This window comes from Centroberyx gerrardi, chromosome 3 (genome assembly GCF_048128805.1).
Source record: "Centroberyx gerrardi isolate f3 chromosome 3, fCenGer3.hap1.cur.20231027, whole genome shotgun sequence".
NCBI classification, from domain to species: Eukaryota; Metazoa; Chordata; class Actinopteri; order Beryciformes; family Berycidae; genus Centroberyx; species Centroberyx gerrardi.
Genome location: NC_135999.1, coordinates 2,838,040 through 2,864,811, shown reverse-complemented (window position 1 = coordinate 2,864,811; position 26,772 = coordinate 2,838,040). Strand labels below are relative to the sequence as shown.

Sequence of the window (26,772 nt, the reverse complement as noted above, 5' to 3'; positions counted from 1 at the left end):
AGGTGATACAACTTTTGGTACACAACACCTTTTGGCTAATTAAGCTAGTTAGCACCTCAAATGTTTTTAATGTATTGGCACCAAATCCCATACACGTTTCTCTGTCTGTGTCTGTGTATATTTTTCAGCATGTCGGACGGCGAGTCTGTCAAGAAAATGTTGCGGTCTGTACTGCAGTCCAGCAAGAGCGGCGTGTCTATCAGCCGCCTCCAGTCGGAGTACCGGTCGCTGTGCGGAGAGAACATCCCGCTGAGGAAGCTGGGCTACCCGACGCTGGAGGACTTTCTCCGGAGCATCCCCTCTGTAGTCCGGATGGAGTACCGCATGGGGGAGGTGAGGGCCGGTTATTATTATTATTGACTTTGAGGACGCTTTCTCACCTAATACTCCGTTTGCTTAGTCTGAACCAGTGTGACTTTGATACTTGTTTATCTTTTTTTCAGTTGTTACTGATTGGCTCAAAGGTTGCCTGCATCATTAGTAGGGGGCTATATGGCACTTGTTACTTTTTAACTCGAATGTTATTATTACCGTAACATGTAAGTTTAACTTACGAAATTTGATATTTAGCTTGTCAAGTATGTATGATTTCACATCACTTGACTGCAACTCTTTCTTTGGAAAATTCCAACCAAAAAAATGCAGAGTGCATCAAACGGTGTTTGTCCGGGCTTTTCCAAATGTTTTTAAAAGTGTTTGTGTTTGGCCACGATGTCACTAAATCATGAAGGAGTAGAGTACATGAAAACACTTTGGCCTAATGAAGGGACAACACAAACAGTTCCTGAGACTAAACAGTCATTTCCATCAAGTCTTTTAAAGATATGAGAGCACAAATGATCGAACACCTCTAAGATCATGTGGTAAAGATGGTTAGTTGATGGCATGATCTCTACACTTACACGAGAGTAACTGTGATCATGTTGATTTATCATATTATTTGACATGTTTCTTGTCCAGGCTAAGGCCAATCTTTCTTTTTTCTGGTGTTTTGTTATAGCCTAACCGATGACTCTGCTCTGTAGTTGACATGCTTTGCAGCAGTGTGTAAAGAGACGGCCCACATCGCTGAGCTGGTGGCCAGGCAGAAGAGTTCCAAGAAGCCCGGTCGCTCCCAGCTGGTCAACTGCAGGATGAGACCCAAACCCTCCAACCCCTACATGCTCAACGGTAGGAGACACTTGGGTGTTACTTGGAATTACAGCCTGCTTTCTTAAGCTGTGGATCACGGGTGTGTCTGGGGTAGGGCCTCCGCATCAGAGTCTGAGTTTCTTGTTTATTTCCCAGGCTGTGAGGGTTTTAAAACACCTAATTCAGGGTATTTTAGGCTTTTTCTACTAAGCTGACCTCTTTCCTCCTAGTGGTAGTAGAGTAGAGACACAAACTTCCAAAATCCATCACATTCAGGACGATTTACAGGGTTCTACAGTGCTACCATTTACTAGTGTTTGCCCCAGAAAATAAATCCATGGCGCCAGTCAAACTGAAGAAGTAGTACATATGAAACTTCAGAGTTAAAGTAGGGGTGAGTATAATTGCTTATTTTTCACAGATTGAGTTCTTGTGGGTTTTTGCTTAATCAGCACAAGTGCCTTTTGGAAGGAGATGTTACTGGTTTTGGAAGGTTTGTGCAGAGGGACATGCAGATATATTGGGACACCAATGTCAGCCCACAAACATTTGCATTGGCTCAATACAATGTCATATTTACAGATATGATGCGTGGTTGCAGATTGTGATAAATTCATGGTGAAAAGTGTTAAATATGGTTTTGCATTTGATACAGAAAGAAAGAAACTTGTTACGTGAGGAAAATGCATGCCGTCATCAAAAGTCTATATTTCCTAAATCTTTGGTTCCAAACATCTTGTGTCATTTGGGTCCTAGATGAGTTTGAGTTTATTAGTATTCATGCTAGGTAGGGATGCCGCGATCGATCGGCCAGCAATCGGAATCGGCCGATATTCAGTATAAATATGAGATCGGAGAATTACGATAATGCTTTATAGTCGCCGATTGCAAAAACCGATCGATGACGCAAAACACGTGAGCCATGTGCATTTGTTTACATAATGGTCTGCACTCCTCGGGCCGGGCCGGCCGCTCTCGTGGTCAGAGATATAACCTTTTTTTTTTATATATATATATAATTGGTGTGGGGAGTAAGCTATTTGGTGTGATAATCAGAATGTTATATGTATTATAACATTGTAACCTTAAACCTTATGTATCAATCACTGTGATCGATACATATTCACATCTCAGTCAGCGGCGGCACAGCGTCTCCTCCTCTCCTCTGGCGCCGTGCGCACGCAGGCAGGTTGATAACCATGGATCCCGTGCGTAAATCTGAACAGATTTCTGTCATTCAAATTTTTCTGTAATCCGCAAAGTCTGATTGTTAATTCCTTGTGTCAATTATGTTTTTATCACCAGTCAATCAAAGGTTACGATTTGAAATGTAAGTGTTGGGTTTTCGCTGCCTACGGCACCACTCGCTTTGCGAGTCGTTTGCGAGGAAGTAGCCTATAGGCTATTCAGTAAGATCCCGACCCGCACATAATTCTGAACAGATGTTTGTCATTCAAACAACTCGGAATTAGTTTAGCTACTTATAAACAGCCAACTTACTAAGAAAATTTCGGTTTTAAACCGGGCTCGGGCCCATAAATGCAGCCAATGGGACGGGCCCGTGCCGGGCTCAGACAGAACGTGCACGGGCTCAGGTAGGGTCGGGCTTGTGTTTTTGGGTCCGGTCTAAGGTCTGGTCGAGACCCTAACAGCGGAGAGGCAACTGAAAAGTCTCATTTCTCTCCCTCTTAAGAACATTCACTTAGGCTATACAAAAACAAAGACTGAAACGGATATATATCTTCGGAGGGTGTCTCCATTTATTTAACGACTCAACAACACAGGCAAGTGGCAACAGTCTGAGTCTTGTGCTTCGGTTTCACTAAATCATGTTGCTACCTAGAACACACATGGTTTTGTTTACATAATGATCAAGTAAATATTGAGATAGAAAAAAAGAAAATGTGGATACTTTTTAACCCCCAGACGTAACCTCTGACCAAGGACTGTAAGTGCCATTTGCCATCACCCTCTGCCTTCTTCCAGTCATGTAGCTGTGTACCCAGGCTAAAAGTCTAGGGCACAGCTCTGTGTTGGTCAGATGTTGCAGCAGCTGGGCATGGTCCACCCTATCAAAGGCCTTAGACATGTCAGCCAGCAGCACCCTCACCATTGTTTGCTGTTTTACATCTGTAGCCACTAACAAAGAATGTGTGGCTTTAACAAGGGCAGTTATAGTGCTAGACCTAGGGAGGTAGGCATGCTGGTTCTTACATTCAGACTTCACTGTTGGCATCAGTTTATTTATGATGAATCTTTCCTGTATTTTTCCCAAGCATGACGTTAATGAGATGGGCCTCCAGTCACTAGCAGTGCTGGGGTTTGAAGTTTTGGGTATGGGGCACACATTCGAAGTCTTCCATGCAGCTGGAACTGTTCCATGCACGTAGGAAATGTGACAATGTAAGTGAGAACAGGGGCCAGATCTTCAGCATGATCCTTCAGCAGCCATGATGGTATGCCATCAGGCCGACAGGCCTTTCGTGGGTTAAGCCCTGTAAGGGCTCGCTTCATGAGGCCTATACTGCACAGGTCAGTCTCTCCAGTAGGCAGTGGTAATGGGAAGATTGATGGGGGAGAGGGGGTGTTACAAGTCCAGGCCTCTGCAAAGTAGCTGTTGAGGACGTCGGACACCTTGTTTCCTTCCACACCATCAAACTGTATTTTCCCCTCAGTGCTTTTTTTTCGTCCCAGACCTTTATTGATGAAGTCCCACCACTCCTTTGGGTTTTCCTCCTTCAGATGCTGAATTTCATTTTTATAATAATAATTTTTCTTTGCAGCCTTTATGAGTCTTTGCACTTTATTTCTTATCTTCCTCCATTTCAATGTCTTACCCCATCTGTTGAAGGCTTTTTGTCTTTTTCTGATGGTGATCTTTAACTTGTCTTCCTCCTCTTTAAGGGCATACAGACATCTAAGGCGGTTTGTATGGTAGAATTGAAAATCTCCACCTTGGTGTCAGTATTCTCTGCCTCATAGACAGGTGTCCAGTCTGTACTCACCAAGCACCATGCCAAGGCCTCCTTTCTTTCATGCCCCTTCAGTCTCCAAACTTTCCATTTCATATCTGTTCTTACCCCTGATTGACTATTGGAGGAGAGTATCAGACATTTGTGGTCACTGGAGCCAAGTGGGGGCAGAGCAGTGGGGGGCTTATAAAAGCTGTGGAGATTAGTTATGATCAAGTCCAGGATGGAATTTCCCCGGGTTTTTTCTTTGACCACCTGCTTCATATCTGGATGGAAGTTTTTCAACATCTTAATTGGCAGAAGGTTAAAATCTCCACAGAGCACCAGACCCATTTGAGGGGAGACCGATCTGATCATATCCAATGTGTTGATGAGATCCACTGTCTTCTGCTGCAGTGCTTTCTCATTTGCCCATGGCGGATGGTAAAGTGTCCCCACAACCAAAGTAGATACAGAGCTGGGAAGTCTGGTGGGACGGAGCTGTAGCCAGATACATTCCAATTCATCTTTTTTCAAGTCAGTTCTTCTCTTGGCCTGCAAGCTTTGATGCACGTACATGGCCACGCCCCCTCCTTTTTTTCCTTCACCGGAGCACCTGTCTTTTCTAAACAACTGAAAGTTTTGTATATTAAGTGACTCATCTGGGATATTTGAGTGAGCCCAGGTTTCAGTAATGCAGATGTCTGCTTTTCCTGATTTCAAGAGCAGTTCGAGTTCGTCTACTTTGTTTAAGTATCTTGCGTTACAAACAGACATTTGGTATCCGCGGCACCTGCTTACAAAGATTACTTTGGACCACTACTTGGGTGAGAGTCACCTCCCGATCTGAAAGTCTTGGATGTTTAATTGGCCTACGTCCCTGAACGATGTGTATGTTTCTCCGTTTGGCTTTTCCACCCGTTGTTCCTCTCGGTCGGCTTCTAGTACACTTTATTCCTAGGCTCCGCATTTTCTCCTGGATCAACGGAGCCAGTGGGGGAGCGTGTTTCCTGAAGAGTCGTAGGAATTGCGGTGACTACTTGAATAAGGTTGTACCAGCACTCGTTGTTGCCGCAGCCATTTCCAACACATTTAAAACAAAAAAAACATTAAACGTACAAAGACACTTGACTTGGCTAATTTAAAAACTCGATAAAACACGATTTAAAGGAAAAAAACATTGTAACACAAGTTACTGGAGAGCGGCTGCTGAGCTGCTGCCTTGCGCCACCATCTTGAAGCTTTGACCATGAGGATGCTTGATGGAACCTAGTTCAAAAAGTCACTAAAGTACAGGGACACTAGTAGGCTTGGGCGATATCCAAAATGTAATATTGCGATGCTGTCCTGCCAAAATATGGCGATATACAATATTATCACAATGTTTTTGTTTATTCCTTCCATTTTCTTTCCCCGGGTTTTTTTGGGGGGGTGTTTTGTTTTATTTCTTCCAAATAATTTCCCAGATAATATTGCATATTGGCCCCAAGCCTAGGCAGAAGACACACACATACACTTAGGGTGACAGTGCCTTTGCTCAGTATCTTGCAGTGTATTGCAGCATTCACTAATAGGCGGTGGAAGTCTTTTAACAGTGAAAGGAGCTAGAGCCGGAAAGATGTCCCAGATCACTATTCCTCTGAGTCTGTTCCCACTCTCCAAAAAAGCTCAGATAGAGGCCTATTTTACCAGGACAAAACCTCTCCCTTACTTTCTCTCATTCGCCACCGTCTTGAGTTCTCTCCGTCTCAAGTCTTTTCTTATCTCTCTCCTCTCCTCATCTCTCTTTCTCGTCTCTTTCCAGCTATTCAAGAGATTCAGCCATTGCAGGAAACTCATTCAGCCTATCATTCCTCCTCCCTTTCTTCCTCCATTCCTCCCCCATCGCCCTGCCTTCCTCTCCCCTTGCCTCTCCTCCTTCCCGGCCTCTGCTTTCTCCATCCCTCTTTCCCAATATCCGCTTCTTGTTTCCCCGGCTCCCTCGTTCCTTTGCACCCCCTGCTGCCTCCCGTTTCCTCCTGCATCCTCTGTTGCGTTCCTCTGCATCCCGTCCCCTTCTCCTCACCCCATCCCTCTCTCTCCTCTTTCCTCCATCCCTTTATCCCTCCCTCCATGCTTGCAGTGAGGCCCAGGTCCTCTCTCCGCCAGCCCTCGCCTCACGGTTCCTCCGGCTGGTCGACGTACCGTGCTCGGCCCCACGGCGGCTACGGAGGCTTCAGCGCCTCAGGAGACTACAGGTAGAAAATATAACCCAAATCTGTGTAAAGTCTGACATCTAATAGTAAAAAGCATGCTACTGAAATTGCCATCTGCTATTAGCTGATCTTTGGTGCCAGGTGATGTCACCTTACAACAGGTGGTGACATGAACTCTGTCATTCATTGTGTAATTCTGCCTTTGAAAAATGTATATTATCATTTGCCATAAAGGCGTGTATTAAATGTGTCCAAATATTACTTTTTTTTTTTTTTTTTTGGGGGTGTTTTGCTCTCTGTTTCATCCTGTTTTTGTTTTTATCTGAAAAATACATTTTGAAAGTGAAAACAAATAAAAAAGAAGAAGCCAAAGTTGTGTTGCTCGTGGTCTCTCCTAACATCAGGCAGCTGGACCAGAGGTTCAGCTCCATCACCCCCGTCGAACACAGAAGACCGGCAGTTCCACAAGTCTACCAACAACCTGCTACTCAGCTTGGCAGGTGAATATAAACACTAAGCGGACAAAACTTTAAACTTTAGCACCACCTGCTCTTAGACTGACCAGATGAATCCAAGTTAAAGCAATGACCCCTTACCAATTTCAACCATTACATCCACTCAAGTCAAGAAGGGAAGATGTATAGTAGATGATGGAGAGGAGACAAGTTAAAGAAGGATGTACTTAGCCTTGAGACAGGTTGAACTATTCAAATATTGTGTCAAAGCCTATTCTGACAAGCATATAATTTGTGGTAAGCTGTGACCTGTTAAGCTCCATGAAACAAATACAAAAGCTTAATATAGTCTATTAGTTACTTAAAGTCCTGTAAACTGGTTTAATCATAGTTTATCATTAGTGCGCCTGTGGGATAAACAGATATAGATGATCAACAGACAGCAAATCATGAAAGGGGGAGGTGCTTCAATGACCTCACCAATTGAGAGGAAACTCTTGAGTCCTATGAGGCATCACACATCTCAATCTCAATATGATTTCGGAGTCAATAGATGTAGATGATCAAAAACAGCCAATCAGGAAAGGGGAAGGGGCTTAAATGACATCACCAACCAAAAGGAAGTCCAATGAGCCAACACACATCTCAATGTGGTTTCAGAATCAATAGCTGATAATAATATGATTGTGATATGATTAATAGTTAATTATGATTAATTGTCATACTCATCCAAAAAACGAGCCATAATCTAAAAGTTGGACATGAGTTGAAAGTCACAAAACGGCATAGATAATCAGATTAAGAACAGGGGGTGCAGGTTTTGCTCAACAAACATGTGACAGCTCTTTTATATTTCATGGAAAACTAGTGTTCCATTTATTTTGGCCAGTGAGTGTATATAGCCAATCCGGAAAGGGGGAGGGGCTCAAAGAAAATTGTGCTGGTTTTCAATGGTTTTGGTTTTGGTTGTGCAATACATGTTATGTTTACTGTACTGTGATGTGGGTCTTGTACTGTATATTGTATTGATTGTATGTTGTACTGATGTTCTTATGTTTCTATGTTGGAACCTGCTTAATGTATTGAAAACAAATTCCACCAGCCTGGCTGTGTGGTCATTAAATAATCTAATCTAATCATCTATATCAATTGATCCCAAACTCACATCGACATGAGTGAGTTTGGTTATATCAATTGATATAGATGATGAAAACCAGAACAATTTTTTTTTTCTTTTTTGGGGGGACGGACCAACCTATACTAGCTGCTGGTCACAGCTAAAAATGAAATGGGCATGCCATCAGATGTTTGCACTGTGTCATATCTTGTTGCTGTAAATGACACATGAAGATGCTCCTTGTAGACACAAGTTTTCACCACTGTGTTGCCAACAGGAATGAGAACAGATTGACAAACCACCAGAAGCCTTCAGGTATGTTGCCTTCAGGTAAAATCTACAAAGTAAGGTCTCGGGTAAGTATGGAATTTTGAAATTTAAACCCTGTAGGAACCCTGCAATTCATGTCACTCATTTGTATGCAGTGATGGGAGTTGTTTTTAATTGCACAGAATCACCTACCACAATAAACTCATCAGTGTTTCTCTTTTAACCTTGATTTCTTCCTCTCCCAGCACCATCATTTGCAGAAAGGCCCTGTGTTCCAGCCTCCAAACCCAAACCTTCCAAGGTACAGAAATACTCTGCTCACTTTGTCTTAGTTTTACTGGAGATTTCCTAACAGCCTGCCATTCCCTGTTATCTTCTTTGCATTTCGTCTTGTCCTGATTACCTCCCTGATTACATGTGCTGTGCAAATGGTTGCGACTTATTTAACACTACGAAGGCCAGGCTTTTGAAGCACGCTGTGGCCAAGAAAAGGCGCCAGGTCTTCCTAGCATTACAAGGTTAATGTCTATATTCACTGCAGCCTAATGGGCTAAATGTTTTGAAACCAAATGTTGTCAACTGGATGAAGAGTGCGGACAAGGACAAAAGACAAATAGGCAATAACCAATGTGATCAAGTGAAAGGATCAGAACAAACTCAGCCCACTACATCCTTCATGAAATGCTCGTGCTTTTACACACAAACTCTCCTCTCTCCCCTCATTCCGCCAACAAATACCCATGGGGAGCAAATCTCACACACAAGTTGGTTGTACTTCATACAGCTGTCCATCACCATATTCCTTTTCCAATCCTGACTGACTGGCTGTGTCTTCTTCTCTGGAGCCATGGCTGTGTGATATGTGTCAGCAAGTGTCTGTGTCTGTGACAATGTTATGTGAAGGCAGTCTACCAGGTCACAGATCACTTGTCTTTTAAATCGAAATGGTACTTTCTAGTGTTAAAGTAAGTAAGGTGATTTTTTGGTTAATCCGATTTTACAGCTTGCGTTACAGTCTTCATCATCCTCATCACACTGTTGTTCTGAGGGCATATGGTTAACCATATGAGTAATCAATTTGTTTAATGAGTTCAATGTCTTAATTGGCATTGGACTGGGTTTTGATGATATCGAAACCAATATTTTTGGATTGAAGCAAAAATTTTGAAAAAATTAAAAGTATTTAGTCTTGGTAGGTTGGGAAAGCCTCTAAAATAGCATTTAGATAATGGGATTCTCAAACTCTATGTTGAATAATAATATAACATTCATGCACACTTGTGGAGTCTGATCAGAAGGAAAATACCAGTGTTGCGTTAGAATCAATTTAGGTTTAGGGCTTTGCATTGACAACCAGTGTAGTATTGATCAATTCTACAATGAACATGTAAGCAAATAAACTGCATGATAATCATCGTGTTGGAAGTGGATGACACTGACTGGCTGATATTTCTATGGCCATCCACCATGATGCATGGTATGCCTTGACATCATGTCGTCACGGTGGCGTCTGTCTGTCTGTGTAGATACATTCTTGTGAACACAAAAACTCAAGAACAATACATGATAGAAACTTCTCTCTCTTCTCCAATATCAGCCCAATACATTGGCAAACTGATATTGGTTGAAATCTCTCAATGGATAAATACAACAGCCATCTAATTAAGTTTAAAACTATTGTCTTTTCTAGTGTTCTCATTACTGATCTTTTATGTAATGCCTGTGGTTTCCCCCCCAACCCCTCGCTAGGTCCAGCCCATTCTCTACGACCCGGAGCAGATTCAGAGCAGATTAACTCAGCTTCTCGCCAAGCACTGCAACGGCCTGTGGCTCTCCAAACTACCAGTGGTCTACATGGAAATGTTTGGCCAACAACTTCACCGCCAGGCGCTCCGTGATGTGGAGAGGTGGACACACATCTGCTCGGTGAGTCAGTAACCTGCATATATAGACAGAAACACTTTTTTTTTACATACAGACACTCAAAAACACACAATCAATACAGGAAATAGAGCTGCATATGTTAGGAAGGTTTTTGTTTTCATACCAGCTCAATTTACACTCAATTTCAATACCGGTTCTAAAGCAATATTTTCTTTTTCAATACCTGCCTTGAGAACATATTTAATCATGTGATAGAGAAAGTTATTTTGTGTTCATTTATGTGATTTTGATGACAAAATACTGAACTAAAAATACAAAATACTGTCACCTTCTATAGAGTACAACATGTGGTGATATCACCTGGTACCAAAGACCAGCCAATAGCAGATGGTCAGTTCAGTACCATACTTTTCAGCATTAGGTGTCAGCCTTCAACACAGATTTGGGTTTGGGGTTTAGTTACTCTTTAAAGGGGAATGCCGTCCATTTTCAGTAGTAAAATATTTCTGTTAATGTTAAAGTTATTTATCTATGTAGCTCTCTCTCTTTCATTGACTATCAGCTGTTCTCTTGTTGCTCCATGCTTCCCCCCTCCGTCTTCTGCAGGTAGAGAAAACACCCAGCACCAACCGAACTGACCGCCTGGTCTACCCCCCTCTCCCTCCCAAGCCCTCTACCGTGTCTACAACCGGCACCACCGACACCTCTCCAAAATCACCCACCGCCCCTAGCGCTATCTCAACACCTAGACCTTCTCCAGGTCCCCAGACGCCCGAAAAACCCTCCACCGTCCTCACCCTTGCCTCTGCCCCTAAATCCCCAATCTGCCCCAAAAGCCCCTTGGCCAAACCGACGTTCATTTTCCCTCCTCAGCCTGTCAGCGACTTTCCAGGCAAACTGGCGTTTTCCATCACCTTGCGCAGCCCCGCCCCCAACCCAGCCCTCGCTCCCCGGCTGCCCTCCTGTGCCACCCGGGCCCCCAGCTTTAGTTCTCCTCCTAACGCTAAACCCATTTTGCCTGCTGACAGTACTGCTTCCAATCCTCTCTCATTTCAAGTCAGTCCCAGTGGTGGATGTAAACATAATCTCGGCTTGCCTACATCTTCCATCAACCTCAGCCCCATCCGAAACGCCCAGCCCCTCGCCCCTACCTGGAGCCACCCAGCAACAACCACCACCCCTCCGCCCTCTTCCCTCCTTCTCCCCAGCCCCAGCATTTTGTCTCCCTTTTCTGCCACCCCCTGTCTCCTCTCCACCTCGAAGTCCCCCTTCTCCCCTACCTCCAATCCCGCTCCCGTTTCCCCCTCAAACCCCTCCGCCGTCGCCGTGTCGGCCGATGTGCGTCAGAAACTGAAGGAGCTCCTGTCCAAGTACAGTCACGGTTTGTGGGCACACGCTTTGCCCAAACTCTTCATGGACACGTACAAGACTCCATTCCCCGAGCATGTCCTGGGCAACCTGTCTCTGCTGCTGGATATATGCACTGTGGAGTACCCCATGCCGGATGACAAGAAGAAGGTAGGTGGATGAGAGGGCAGGGGGTGTACCAGGGTTAAAGGAATAGCTCACCTAAATTTTTTATTTTTTTCCCATCTCTTTTCATCTTTTCAAATGCTGTCAGAAATATAGCAATTACAGGTAGAGCGCGCTACCCAATGAAGTGGTAAATACAAATGTGAAAGTCAAATTTTATGCCAAAGATGCCAAGATGTAACATTCTCACACTTTGTTAAACTTTTAGGTGCCACACATAACTTTTTGCCAATAATCTTATTATCCATATGAATCACAAAACTGCACAAAGTATCTCTGTACCACTTGGTTTCCAAAAACGCCACCTGTATTGTACTATTTTTCTATTTTATAAGGCTTACTTGGTTGGTTTACATGGCTGGTTAATTTTGTGATCTACCACTGTGGCCTATAGACATAAATGTTAGTTTCCTGCCTTGCCTGCCTTTCTACCTGCATGCTTGCTTGACTGAATAATGTCCCTCACTACAGGCCCACCTTTGATAACTAATAAAGCAGCATCTGCCTATCTACCTCTTTATCAGCCTGCCTGCCTGCAAGTCTGCTTACCTGTGTATTGGTTGATCCATGGTGTAATATTCTTCTCTTTCCTCAATCTATCCTACATAAATTCCCTAATGGAAAATTACACTATAAGTCCCTATAGGAATATTATAATGTCTGTGGTAGTCCATAGTGGGTTTATAGTGACCTTATGCTTTGTGGCATTTATCTCCTGATGTATCACTGTAAATCCTATAGAGACTTATGGTTTTACTTTGATATTTGTAAAGTAACCTAACATTTATCGTAGGACTAATACAGTTCTTTTTCGTAAGTGTTTAGCACAGCAGACCTAGGCAATACTACATCTGAGCATCAAGACTGCCCGCCTGCCTGGTTGTCTCTAAATACTTGTCTTTATTAATATGTCTCTATTGACTGTGCACTTCTCCCATGGTCAGGCTATCCTGTATAACTTCAGTATAGAAGACTTGGGCACCACAGAGAGCCAAGAAAGTCCCTGCAGAAGCCCTCCCTCTGGACTCAAGGTCCTGGGCTCCGTGGTCCCTCCACCTCTGGTTCTGCCCTCGGAGCAGTATCCCTCAGTGCTGGTTACTAATGCCAAGAACAGCAATGCTGTTACAGTAAGGTAGGACATACATTTTCGTACTAATATGCTACCCTACCTGTTTTTCAGTGCTATTTTGTGTATAGAATCAGGTACTGTGTGAAGAACTCACAGAGATGAGAGCAAATTTAGAGTTTTAATTTGAAACTTGCTGACTCACTTATACAATGGCGTTTTTTGGTGCCAGGTGATGTCACATTCTATAGAGTACAATAGGTGGTGATATCACCTGGCACCAAAGATCAGCCAATAGCAGATTGCAATTTCAGTAGTATGCTTTTAACCATTAGATGTCAGATGCTTTTTTACATGTCGTAAAGTGCCATTTATTGTCAGGTTCTGTCTGCACAGTCTACATACACATTTACAATTTGAATCCGCTTTAATGTTAGCACCTGTTGACATTTTCTCTCCCTCTACAATGCCACCAACATCCTAACATCTGAAAATCCATGCGCTCTTCCTGTTCAGGTATGTCGGTGAGAACTACTCGGATGCTCAGGAGGCCATGGAAGACGCCATGTGCTCATTCTATAGCCAAAGCCCCGCCCACCAGCCCTTGTCCAGCCCTGCCATTGGTCAGCTGGCAGCAGTCAGAGGGGAGGAAGGAGACGAGCTGGCCAGGGTCCAGGTCTTGGAGGTCATGGCCTCCAACAAGGTCAAGGTGACTTGTATAGTTCATTATTTTACTAATATTTTGGAAATAATTGAATGGTGACAGAAACAAGGCTTGAACTCGAAGGAAGACATAGGTACAGTGTGTGTTGGTGTTTCTGTATCAGGAGAGCTTTTGTCTGCGTGTGTCTACCAGGTGTACTATGTGGACTATGGCTTCTCTGTGGAGACTAGTCGGACCAATCTGCTGGAGCTGCACCAGGACTTCCTCTCTCTGCCCTTCCAGGCCACCAATGTTCGACTGGCAGGTACATACAAGCTATAGATATTACTCTAGGACTTATGTATGTAAAAACGTAACATATCACAGTAGAACAAACTCATTCTGCTCTTCCAGGACGAAAAGCTTAGACTGGCAGGTAGATATACAGCACATAGAACACTGTATTTCCCTCTCATTTGGTGGTTTCATCTCTCCCTCTCCTGTCCTTCCTCTCCCCCCATCCCTCTTTACCCTCCTCCTCCTCCCAGGCCTGGAGTCGTACAGCTCCCATGCATCAGTCCTGTCCTGCCTGGACACCTTGGTAGTTGGAAAGATCCTGCTGATGGAGACAATGGAGCAGTGTCATCAGAACGACATGCCTGTGGCGGTGCTGTACGACACATCGCAGGATGATGACCTGAACATCAACGCCACCTGCCTCAAGGCCCTGCAGGACAAGGACATGGACAACCCTCTGACTGTAAGTATGGTGGTCTTAGTGTAATAGTAATGTGTGGGTGGGGAGCCCTCTGTTTACTATAGCAATTTGTGTGAGTGTGTGACAGTTAACAACCCTCTCTATTAGAATAGCACTGTAAATTTGTCATTTAGACACCAGTAAAGGGGCAATTATTCATAATTTTCATGCCTACTATGTATTTAGGTCAGCCAGTGAGTGGCGCTGTTGTACCATTCTCAGATTAGTGAATGCATGTGTGGCCAATGTATGCCAAAATTCAGCCCAATATCCTCACCCATAGCCTCTGTATCCTCTAGGTATCGTTTTTAGCGAGTAGCGCTAAACAGATGTGTGTGGGGAAACGCAGGTCATGGCTACTGTTGCTGCAAAGTGACAGTTGAAAGCCTGAAACTTCACTTCTAGAACTTGGTGCTGCTCCGAGTGTCACTGTGTTTCTTTTACTTTGATTTAGCTACGGTGGCCCTCCGCAGCTGGAAAATGTAAATGCAATAAACATCCATCATCTGGCCTTAACCCTTTATGTGCTCTGTTGCCTGTAGGTAAACTCTACGTATCAGAATGTGTGTGTGACCAACGTGTGTTCGGATGGAATCATCTACTGCCAGCTGCCCTCCAGAGGAACTGCAAAACTCAACATGTTACTGGACAAAATAGAGGCCTTCTTCATCTCCCAGGTACACAAGACATTAGAGTACTGTAATGCCTCCATGAAAGCAAAAGCATGAGATGAGGTGAAAGCTATTTTCCCAGATCTTATTGACTTAACCTGTTAAATCCACTTCAGTCATGAAGGGGAGATGATGAAAGGGGAGGCGACAGGTTAAAGAAGGATTTGTATTCCTTCAGAATTAAAATGGGCAACTCAAGGAGGTAGAACTCACTATTTGGAAGGTCTTAATATGTGTGTTTGTGTTTATTTCTACCAGGTGACGTTAGAGTCCCTGGTGTCCGGGCCGTTCAGCGGAAAGTTCTGTCTGGCCCGCCACAAAGGGAGGTGGTCCAGAGTGGAGGTAGGAACTGCTGGAAGACGCTGTAACCTGAAAAACTTGGAAGTTTTTAGTAAGCTGACAGGTTTTAAATATCTTGTTTTTATTTGTTAGATCACCAGCCTGTATGGCAGCAGAGTGATGGACGTCCTGTTCATTGACCTGGGCGTACCAGCCACTGTAGAGGTGACTGAACTCCGAGAGATCCCCCCTCCCTTCCTCAGCGACTTCACCGTCATCCCACCGCAGGTCAGTTCTTCTTGGTGTGTGTGGTTGTGTGCGTGCACCTCAATAGAAATCTCCAGCCATGGACTGCTAGAGTAGCATCCTCTCCTTCTATGAAGCTGCAGTGTACAGTACATGGAATAACGGATACTTGACTGGATGGATGCTTACTCTTTTTAATACTCTTTTTAATTTGTGGATTAGTGGATTAGTGAATGATGTGTGAGATCCAGCATTGATACACTGACTGGCTTAAGGGGGCACTGTATCAATAAACTGAAGAATCACATTCGCATCCCCTAGCATATCTCCTCCCGTTACATTTTCTAGGAATTAAAGAGTTGTCTCCAACACAGTGAAAATATTAATTGTTCTCGCAGCTTTGTGGAAAAGCCTGTCCTAGGCTTGCGTTTAAACAAGCTTAAACAATGCTTCTAAAGATGCTAATAAAACATTGAGAACGTGTCTAACAGTGATTGCATAATGCCACCGGTTATTGGAGACGGTCACAAAAACACTTGAAGGTGTATTGTTTTATTGTATGTCATCTCTCTCCCAGGCAATCAAGTGCCGTCTGGCCGACCTGACCGTCCCGGCAGGAGACTGGCACCCTGAGGCCATCCTCTGGCTAAAGGAGGCTGTCCTCAGCTCTGTAGACTGCAGAATGAAGGCACACACTCACACACACACACACACACACACACACACACACACACACACACACACACACACCATGGACTGTATCATGAAGTTACACACACAACTCAGTTAAACTTAAGCCATATAATTCTGGATGTAGACAAAAACAACAGGCTGGTTCAGATCTTACCTCTTCACCAATAATAATCTAGGAGGAGTTTATTAGATGTTAATAGATGAAGAATGAAGAATAAGGCCTTCAGGGAAGATTGCCCATTCTAATAGTTGACAGCCTTGTAGCTTCAGGAGGCTTTAGCAGGAACGGCTCAGGTTATCAGACAGCTATCTTTCTTTTTTAATTTCTTCCTTCCTTTTAGATCTTGAAGCTAGACCAGGACAAAGAGGACAGGCTGGTCCATATGTACCTGTTTATCGGTGCCGACGGTCAGGAGTTGGACAAGAGTATCAACCGTCAGCTGGCCCAGTCAGAGTTGTGGCAGAAACTCACAGAGCAGAACAGCACCACCGCCATCACCAACAGCAACAGTGTGGATGCAGGTAAAGCCGGCATCAAAGACAAATTCCCTGTTGAAACAAAATCTCAGACGGTTCACTCACTATTTGTGTACATGAATAAGTCTGTCCAAAGTTAGAAACTAGAAAATGAGCGCTTCAGCCTGTGACTCTTGGCTCTCTCTTGTAACCAGCTTTGGGAGTGTTTTGTTAACTAGACTGACCTACCAAAGATCAAAGGAATAACATAGAAATCCTGTTTATAGAATAGATTTTCTGTTCAGGAGTAAACTGTCTACATCAGGTCTGAACAAAATTTGCCCTTCAAAAAAATAATTTCCCAGAGTGGTAACATATTCTACACTGGATAAATAATCAGTGGTCGGACAAAAAACACAAAAGTGAGTTTTTCAGCAGTGAAGAAAGAAGGCTTATTTTCTCAGGTTTTAAACCTTGTAATCCCTTTTAACAGGGTCATGAACCCATAAATATTTGCATAAATATTATTTTAGTAACTAGATCCATCATCCCTGTAAGTTTCAATCCCCAGAACACCAGTTATATGATAGATATCATGAGTTGTAGGTTTTCTCCGCATCAACCACATTGGCTTCCTGTAATACTATTGTAATGCAGTTATATTTGATGCTTGTTATGGGGTATATTGCCAAACATCTTGATGACTTTCGTATGATAAGCTAATAAATAATCAATATCCAGTAGCATCTTTTTGGCTGTTGACACTACCTGTCCACAAATTTCAGCACCCATCACCGACAAAAATATTATTTGTATTTGTATGTGTGCATGTTTTTTCCCGAAACTCCCCAGGTGATCTCAGTGCGCTGGTGGAGAAGTTGTCTCTGAGCAGCCCGGCCCTGAGCCCCACTTTCAAGCCCGCAACCCAGGCCCAGCAGGGAGCAGGGGAACCGCCCTACATTCCTGCCCCAGCCAAGACCACCACGGCCAGGAAGAAGCCACTGCCGATGCCTCCTCTCCTGGATCTCCCCCAGGTGGGCGGGGAGGGAAAAACTCGTTCTCTAGGGGTTCGCTTGGCACATAAGGGAAATATTTTGCATCTATTCTGTCTTTTGGTTAAGAGAAAGGTTTATATCATTTGTCCCGTCTCCACTACTTTGAGCACTTGAGGCCGCAGTATACACATTGTTTACCTATTGTACGTTTTTGAATTGTGTTCTCTGTGTTTTAATGTGTAAGTTGCTGCGCTCCCTCTCTCTTTAGCCCGGTCAGAACATGGACGTGTTTGTGCCAGTGGCCCTGCACCCTGGCTACTTTGTGGTGCAGCCATGGCAGGACCTGCATAAACTGGTGGTGTTGATGGGGGAGATGATCCTCTACTACAACCAGGCTGGGAGCACCGCCGCAGCCACGCACGTCCAGAAAGGAGAGGTCTACGCTGCTAAAATAGACAAGAAGTAGGTGGCATGTACCATGGAAGTGCATACCTGCAGCTCACATCTGTCACATTCATAGAATTTGATTTCACAGAGTTGCAGGATTTGGAAAGAAACATTTCTGACAGGAAAAAAAAACGGGAAAACGAAAACGCCTTTTGTTTGCTGCCCGTCTCCTCGGTGCGCTTGTATCTGAATTTTGCAGTGACTTTCCAATGATTACAATGCTCCAGTCGGTCTAACCTAAGGCCTCATTCTACCCAGTTGGCACCGTGTGCAGGTGAAGGGGGTTCTGACCAACGGGCTGGTTTCTGCCTACGAGCTGGACCACGGCAAGCATGAGCTGGTGCGCCGCACGCAGCTCCGGCCTCTCATAGAGGAATTCAGACAGCTGCCCTTCCAGGCTATCACTGCACAACTGGCTGGTGAGTCGGATAATAGTTCTCTTTCGTTGGATATCACTGGAATGTGTTACAGTTAATCATTACCTTTCCCACTAATGGATAATGTAACGCATTGCTATTTCAATTTGTTGTTTACATTCTAGTAAGACAATGCCATTCCTAGAAAGATTTGTGTCTCAGAAATAAACATAATTCTGCACAGTCAGACCTAATTGTCACTGAACTTTGATTTATTACGTAGTATCGTGGTTGTATTGAATCGTGAACCTCATATCGCGTATCAAATTGTATTGTGAGATAACCGTATCATCCCATAGCTATAACACTTTGTGGGAACATCTTACACAGCCTCCCTTCTGCTTTCTCTTCCCCCAGCTCCTTCTTTATCCTCCTCCTCTCCCTCCTTTGTATTTAGTGGCTGCGGGCCTTCGTGTATTTTGATATTTGATGCAAAACGGAGCTGCTTGGGTTCCTGAAATCCTAACCCTGAGCTCCCTCTCTGTCCACACGCCTCCTCTTTGCCCTCCGCAGGCGTGGCGCAGCGCCAGTGGTCGGAGGAGGCCTCCATGGTGTTCAGGACCCACGTGGAGAAGCGAGCGCTGGTGGCCCTGGTGGAGAGCATCCAGGAGGGCTCCGAGGTCAAGGGCGAGGCGTGGGAGCGCCGGCTGACCGTGTACCTGGTGGACACCGCCCAGGAGGAGAGGGACGTTTGGGTCCACAATATGATAGTGGACGTAGCCGGCGAGCTGTCCTCCGCCGCCTAGGACGGCTATGAAATGACTAATTTTGACTGTGCCTGTTCAAGTTAGTCTCCCGATTTTAACCAGGAATTGTTTGCAGGTTCTCCTCATTTTCTAAGGATCTTTAAAGGCTGGCGAAAGTGCCTAGTAAACTCTGGAATCGCTTTTCTCTTCCCTCGCTTCGTTCACGTTCGTCGTTCTAGATCTTCCTCCCATCCTAAGACTTTAAGAAGCCCGACTCCAGACTGAAGCTCTGTAATTGTACTTAGTTAAAGAAGTAAGAGGTTTTTTTCTTTCCTTAATTTTCAGGACTGGCAAGTGGTTGTATCTGTCTCAAAGGAGCGCACTGCTGCCATAGAATGCAGTTGTTATAAAAAGATGGATAACGGCATCACGTTTCTCTCTGATGCGTTTCTCATTTTGTCTTTCTTTGATCATCACAAACTTTTGTTCCTTGCAGTTAAGTCATCTGTGTGTTGTATATTTTGTTTATTGTTTATTAATGTTATTTATTACTTGTTGAATTGGAATTTTCTTTTTCCATGTGGAACTGATTTTGTTGTTTGCTGTGACTTTAATGCATGTAATTGTGTAGCTCATTTTGCATTTATTTTGTGCATATATCTTTAACACTTATTAATTCAGTGTAAATGACTTAACTGCATGAATCTACATAGTTGTTTAAGCCTTACAGATGCAGTCCCCTTGTTTCACATCCTGTTACTAGGCTGGAGAGCGAGTTGTGCCATTTCCGATGTTGTTTCAAAAAGCTGTTCTTTTGTTCGTTATTAAAATAACGTTATATGTACTTATGAAGCCTTCCAATGAGTTTGTATTTTGATTGAAAGCGTATTACCGTCGAGTTTATTGGATTGAAGCGTTTGAAACTGGAGAAAACAGTGCGAGTCTGCAGAGATGCGCTGGTGAAAGCAACAGTTGTAGTGAAACTTGTAACTGCAGGAGGTCCATTATCGGACAGTGTCGAATGCTGTAATACTCTATAGAACTTATTTGTCGCCTTTCTTTCACAACTGTTTGTTGATAAGATGGAGATCTGGGCTGCTGCTAAACACAGATACAAGGCGAAGAAAAGAAAACGGGGAAAACGGCAGTAACCGCAAAGTTTGTCAATTGCTCCGGCGTATCAAGTTGACATGCTCCGTGCATGCTTAAGAAAATATCGCGTGCCTCGGTAGACCTGTTTAAAATATGACATTGACGGACTCGGGGCGGGGTTCGTTGTTAAAATGAACGGTTAAAAAGGGGTAAGAACAAGAAGCACGTCAGACAAGCGACGTGTCCGATAACGGGTGCCTCGCACTACTACTGGCCGTCCGATAATAGACGCAGCTACATTGCATGACATCACCGGAGTGACAGGGCAGCCGTGTGGGGGGAGGACGGAGAGGAGGAGGAGGAGGAGGAGGAGGATCTCGCTCCATAAGTTTACTTTGCCCTTTGCGGGAGAGGAGTTCAGCCTCCGCAAAACCCGCCGCGAGACGACTCGAGACCGGGTGGATAAATAAAAAAACACTTGTGCGAACTTTTCCTATCGGCTCCTTCCAGGATTATCTGCGGGTCATGGACGGTTTCGTCTAGTCGAGTTTGGCGGAATCCCGGCTCTCTGTGCTGGCACCAAAGCGGACCGAGCAGTGCGACTCCAGGCGGCTCTGAAGGAAACCATATCTGGTCAAAGTATTCGTTGCTGTCACCCGGCGGGACCGTCCGGCTATAAATAGCGCTGGAGGAGGTACGGAAATAAATGCAAAATTATACCGCCGGCAATAAAGCAGCCAAATTAGTGAGGATAGCGCTTCTAGGTTGAAATAATGAACGAGATAACACATTTGGATTGGAAAAAACAATGCACAAAAAAGTGGTTTTCAAACTGGGGCCCGGGAACCTCCTGGGGTCATTGAGTGTGTGCGTGTTTGTGTGTGTGTGTGTGTGTGTGTGTGTGTGTGGGGGGGGGTGTTCCAGGGGGTTTCCAGGAAAAATAAGGAATAGTTTAATTTCACTTAAATTTTTAGTTTCCTCCCAATTAGAGAATGCACAACAGTGGCTACTCTAATCATAGGGTTCTATGTCAAAGTTACAGTAGGCTATTGATTCTGCAGTAAATCAAACTACAAAACTCTAAACAAATGGGTCTCCTTAGTAAGTTAGTCTGATCATATGGGGGTCCATGGTCAAATGCATCTATTTGGGGGTCCTTGACATAAAAACAAGTGTGGCAACAAATGAATTAAGCCAGTGGTTCTATAAGTAGGGTCCTTGACGGGGTGCCAGGGGGTCCCCAGCAAACTGAGGAATAGTTTAATGTCACTATAATTTAATGCAATAGTAATTCTCCTTATTTGAGAATGTATGGCTGTTCTAATCATAGAGTTCACTCTCACCACTGTTTTCACCCTATATGTACAGGTCTAAAACACTGCATGCAAAACGCATGCAAAAGCACCAGGTTGGCATAGAATTTAATGCGAGGGTCTGAGCGAAGCTGTTAAATATAAAATATAGGCCGACATTATCATCACCACCTTGCATAATCAGTCAACAAGTGCTGGGAGATGCAACAGTTGTCTGCTGACAAGCTGGTTGTCACTTCTTCCATGAGCTACAGTGTAGAGCTATAGAGCTGCTCCAGTAGCTTTGTTACTCTGTTAAGTTGTGGGGTTTTTCTGTTTTGTTCCAACAGCCCAACATGCTCTGTTGTTCACTATTGTAAACCTGAGGGAAAACAGCTTCTTCGGTCATCTGTTTTGTGTAATTTCTAAACACTTTGTAGAGGTAGACAGGCCCTCGCTCTCTCTCTCATATTAATTCTCTATCAGCTTTGTTTCATTCTCTTAAAACAAACACACACACACACACTGTATATATATTCATAAATCCATCTGTCACCTTTTCAGCAAGCTGCCCTGTGAAGTGACACAACACATAACATTTTGACCTCTGCAGAATGCACAAATGGCCTGACCCCGGGGCCGAAGCAGCCAGCGAGCTGATAGGCCCCTCGTTATCCAGCTCCTGATATACGACTCCATACTGCGTCCCAAAGCGGGGTCCGGGGCCCACCGGCGGTCCTCGATAGACTCCTGAGGGGTCCTCAGCAAAATGAAAAACGGCTTAATTTGACTTTTACTGTTACTTCATTCACTGATCATTTCATTCTGTCCACTGTTTTCTCTACAAACTTAAACACCTACATGACATGAAGAAGACAGAACTCTTGCTGTAGTGTCTGTTTTAGTAAGCATCCATGCTTTGTTCCAATGCTAAGGCTAAAGCCAGTGAGTAAGTGAAGGGACACCCTCTACATATACTGCGCCCCTACTGTCACAGCAGGAAATGTACTTATAAACACACACATGCAATGTCTCTCTCACTCTGTCCCACACACTATCTCTCTCCTCCTCTATATCTCTGTCACATGCGTCGCTTCCCTTTTGGTTCTGGGACAGCAGGCCAGTTGCCTCTCTCAGCTGTTGTCTACTGGGCCTTACAAAAAACCCTTTTGTAATCCCGTAATAAAATTTAGGAGACTATACAAATAACACAGTAAAAATACCATGAAGTATGATAAAATCTCTGTAACCACAAACAGTATAAGTCCCAGTAGGAATATTATAGGAGTATTATGGCGATTTTTCATTCCCTATAGAGAAACAAGAAATTCCCATTTGAACCAAGATCCATCCACTGCCCCATCTTCAGACGTGGGTCAAATAGTATGAGCAAATAATTCTTGACATTTGTTTCCACCTGTTTGGAATACCCAGGTTTGCCAGATCAGGACAGTTCAGATAGCATCGGGTTAAATTGTCAATCACAACCCCCCCATGCTAAATTCACTTCGAAAGACGTTCCTATGATCTACAGTTCATAGCATCGATTGTCCTGTATGCCAAACCCCAACTATGTGCTGTGTGAAGCAGTTTAAAACAAATTATTTAAAAAGCGAGTTGCTCCAGGTCTGCTGCCACTAGACGTTCAACTGTATGAGCAACTGTACCCATATTTTTATTTTTCTGCCCCCTTTTAAAAAGTCAGTACAAGCCAGAGGCTGGAAAAAATCTTTAGAGGTGACATCCTGCTGGCTTATGTCTTATAAGTTGCTGTATATATGTTTTTTAAATGAATGTCAGAGGCTATAAAACACTTGCGAAGCATTTACAAGTCTCTATAGTATATTGCCATGACACAGTTCAGACTCCCATGTTTGGAGGGTCGCCCGGTTCTGAGGTGTTTGTCATTAGCTTCGAGATGACAGCCGCTTATGACAAGCTTAGCAAGCATCTTGTGGTTAGATTTGCCAAGCTTATTTCAAGACATTTTAAGTGAAACGATCGCACGGCACTTGCACGTTCTGTTTTCAGCGAGTTCCACATTTTTCATGACAGTGTAAGCTGTTTTGAAGACGCTTAGCGGGAAGTAGCCGACTCGCGTGTCTAAAGGCCCCAAACGCTGTCGTCTCACTACCTGCTTTGTTTACATCGTGATTTATTGGATGGAAGAGTTTTCCGGCGCTCTGATAGCATGTGGCTGCTAAACCGAGTTTTACAGAGATTTATATGAATGTGGAATCTGAAGAAAGTTTTGTTTACGTCTTGTAATATTTGTGAACTCTTCCAAGGTGCATGCATCAAAGCAAACGAGAATTATTCGAAGCTTCTCAAGTTCCTAAGACGTTTCTTCTACTCAAGGCTCTGACCAAGGCTATTACAGTGTTGGTTTTTAACATTAAAGCATTGTCTATTGTTCTCCATGAGTTGAGTTGTTTAATTCTGGAGTAAAACAAACTTTTTTTCACTTTGGCCCTTACTGAGTTAAGAAAGTTCAGGAACTTACTGTATGTGACCAATAATGGATCAATCCGATTTGGGCTGGCAGTCTGAACAAGGCCTTACCGATCTAAGACCGGTTTGACCTTTTACGACAACGTCAAGGTTTTATATCTGACTTGACTAATGATCCTATATCAGGGCTGCTATTCTTAGAAACTTGAGCAATGTACCGCCCCGGTGGCTCAGAGGGCGAGGGTCATGCCATGTATTCATGACCTTACAGGTTACACTCTGGCTCATGACCTGGGTCACATATCATCCCCTTTATCCTGTCTTTCCTTTCATACCCACTCAATGTTTTCTAGTCAAGCAGAAACGCCAGAAGCTTAAAGAAACGTTGTAAATCCTGCAGGCCCTGGTCTGTTTGGTTTCACTAGGTCAATTCAGGCTCTTCCAGGAGACTTGGAGCAGAATGATTTGGAGCTCAGCCCAGTTCTTCATCTTTGGTTCTGGAAACTTGTCACGCTGCTTAGAGAAAGCAGAACAAAGGAATGGCATGCTTGACCCCACCTTTTAGCAGTCAAAGTAACAACAGTCAAAAGGCACCCAAATGCATTTCTAGCACTTTTAGACTTGGTCAGTTTAGAGACAGGGTTCTTAAACTTTTTCAACCTGGAATTCAAACTGAGTACATTTATTCTCATCTAGGGACGCAGGCTCAGTAAAATACAAGTTATTATTAGTCTTCTTGTGTGGGATCATCAGCAATTTAGGCCACGACACATTTCAGGCCCTGACCCATAGTTTTAAGAAACCCTGGCTTAGAGACGGCAAGTATGCTGAGCATTGGGTGTTGTGACCCACAAATGTTCCACTCCACCTCATCCATCATCACCCATCTGGTCCCACAGCCAAGATCCTATCCAGCCATGTAGAGAAAGCAAGAGAGAGGAAAATAGATCCACACTCTATCACTGTCTCCTCACAGTGGGCTTAGAAAGAGAACAGGACCAGTGAAAGAAAGAAAATGTGGAGAAAAGACATTTCCGGACAAGGTATTTGGTTTATCCACAGTTGACTTTTATGATTTCTGTAGATTGCCTTGTGAAGAAAAGCAGACCTGCACTTTGTCTCTGTCTCTTTGCAGATGGGTTGGAAACAGGACACGACGCTGGGAGGAAATGGAGAGTTGATTTAGAAGGACAACATGAGAAGTGAAGAAGTGAAAACAAGCTCAATGCTAGTACATATAAAATCACCAATTTACATTCACACGGCAGCCATTTTGAACACTCGGGAGAAGATTGGCATAAAACTACAGTGTTACTTAAACACATATGTTTTTTCAGATAGACCTAATGGTTATTAAATCAGCTAGCAATCTTGGGAACATCAACATTGGCTTGAATTTAGGAGGGAATTGGCTCGATCGCTTACTAGTTGGAGCTGCTAGCTTACAGTGACCAGACGTCCCGGTTTGTCCGGGATTGTCCCGGTTTCAAGATGGGTGTCCCGAGTCCTGACAAATATCTGTAAAACACTAAAATGTCCCGGTTTTCAACATTCACTACCAAATTGTCCCGGTTTTCACCACAATTAAAATAATAATAATAGTATTATACTTGTTTTCAGTGCTTACATAGACGTTTATCATGTTCTGTCCCTCTCATTATTACCTAACCCAATCAAAAAACATAAACAATGCACCACGCGTCTGAATGTTTTGGTGGATTTTTGGAGACAAAACATCATTTTTCATTTGCTGAGGCGCTGTCCATGGTGTTGAAAGGTGCAGTCACTAGGTGTGCTAAGTGCTGAAATAATTGTCCCCCATCCTGATGAAAACGCCTATGGTGCATAAGCGCATACATGTGCGCGTGCATGAACGTGCGGTACACTTTAAGGGTCCCGGTTTGGGGGTTTGAAAATGTGGTCACCCTATGCTAGCTTCCTATACTAGACTCTCGTTGCTAACGATAATGGGCCAAATATATTAAAATGTGAACCCTCCAGATTCTTGAGATCCATTCATTTGTAATACGTTTTTCAGTGGGGAATCTGTGAAATGATAAATGTTTGTATATGGTACACAACTATAAGACATTTGCCGAGCTGTATTTGCTCTGCAGGTACAGTTTCCCACCCCAACTGTTCAAAATGGCCGGCGTGCGAATAAGGTCATAGCTCACTACTACAACCTAACAAACGTTAGTTAACATACACTTAGCAAGACCAACTATGCTAATGTTACATCCTCAACAAAGGATGAAGCCGACTTACACTGATTAAGTCCGATAGTTTGCAAAACCTAAATCAAACAATCCAGTGTTGTAAAGTGACATGACTTACCTTATCAGTAAACCAAGGAACTTGAAACGAATCTTCTACTAGCTAGCTAAATGCTTCCACAATTGAATTGTAGAGACATTTGAAATGGAATAATCAAACTTCCAATGCAACTGCAGTGAAAACTAGCTGCAGCAGGAGCAGTAACTTATGTCCATCAGCTGGGTTATAAAGGTGACTACCACAGGCATTTCAGGCACCTGTTGGGACCTAATGAAAATCCTACAGTTTCTTAGCGACATGGCAAGCATAAAAAATGGAGCAGAAAAGGGATAGTTCCGAACAAAATATGTGATTTTCTTTTACTATCCACAATATACTTTTTGGCCATCTTGTCAGTTGCATTGAGAAGAAAATAGACTCACAATTTGTCACCGTCTCTTTGCGTTTTGTTTAGAAAGAGGTCATGGCAAGGGAAAGAAGGAAGAAAAGGGAAAACAAGCAAAGGGACAAGATGTTTAATTTCCTCCTCCATGGCTGACTTTCTGTATCTATCGCATTATAATCTAGAGAGCTATTAATCTCTCTTCACTCTGTGCTTCTCCCTGCTCCAGGTCTCTGTCTTTCCCAGGGGCTCTCCAGGCACTTGGCTGCCTTCGTTGTTATTTTACTCGTGAGCTGGGGGTCACTGAGGTGAGTACAGTCAAGTTGACTGCAAAGGGAAATATAGTGCTGCATTAGATCTGCTTGAAGATGGTTTTAAGGATTGTTA

General features: G+C 43.8%; 1 protein-coding gene across 1 annotated transcript; it reads left to right on the top strand.

The window, feature by feature from the left end:
- Positions 1 to 117: 117 nt before the first annotated feature.
- On the top strand, positions 118 to 18,951 carry tdrd7a (tudor domain containing 7 a). The gene is made up of 22 exons (XM_078282617.1): positions 118 to 333; positions 1,026 to 1,170; positions 6,205 to 6,319; positions 6,682 to 6,777; positions 8,127 to 8,164; positions 8,365 to 8,420; positions 9,869 to 10,045; positions 10,610 to 10,970; positions 11,049 to 11,521; positions 12,481 to 12,668; positions 13,119 to 13,311; positions 13,459 to 13,570; positions 13,794 to 14,005; positions 14,545 to 14,679; positions 14,932 to 15,015; positions 15,106 to 15,240; positions 15,776 to 15,886; positions 16,233 to 16,413; positions 17,200 to 17,381; positions 17,611 to 17,804; positions 18,048 to 18,208; positions 18,719 to 18,951. Exons 1-22 carry the CDS (start codon positions 130 to 132, stop codon positions 18,949 to 18,951), a joined length of 3,786 nt encoding a protein of 1,261 aa, XP_078138743.1. The 5' UTR covers positions 118 to 129.
- The last annotated feature ends 7,821 nt before the right edge of the window (positions 18,952 to 26,772 follow it).

Excerpts from the sequence above, each read along its gene's own strand:
- tdrd7a (XM_078282617.1), top strand. The coding sequence starts at position 130 with ATGTCGGACGGCGAGTCTGTCAAGAAAATGTTGCGGTCTGTACTGCAG. Across the intron at positions 13,312-13,458 it reads TGGCCTCCAACAAGGTCAAG|GTGTACTATGTGGACTATGG; the intron begins GTGACTTGTATA and ends TGTGTCTACCAG. Across the intron at positions 15,016-15,105 it reads GGAGGTGGTCCAGAGTGGAG|ATCACCAGCCTGTATGGCAG; the intron begins GTAGGAACTGCT and ends TTTATTTGTTAG.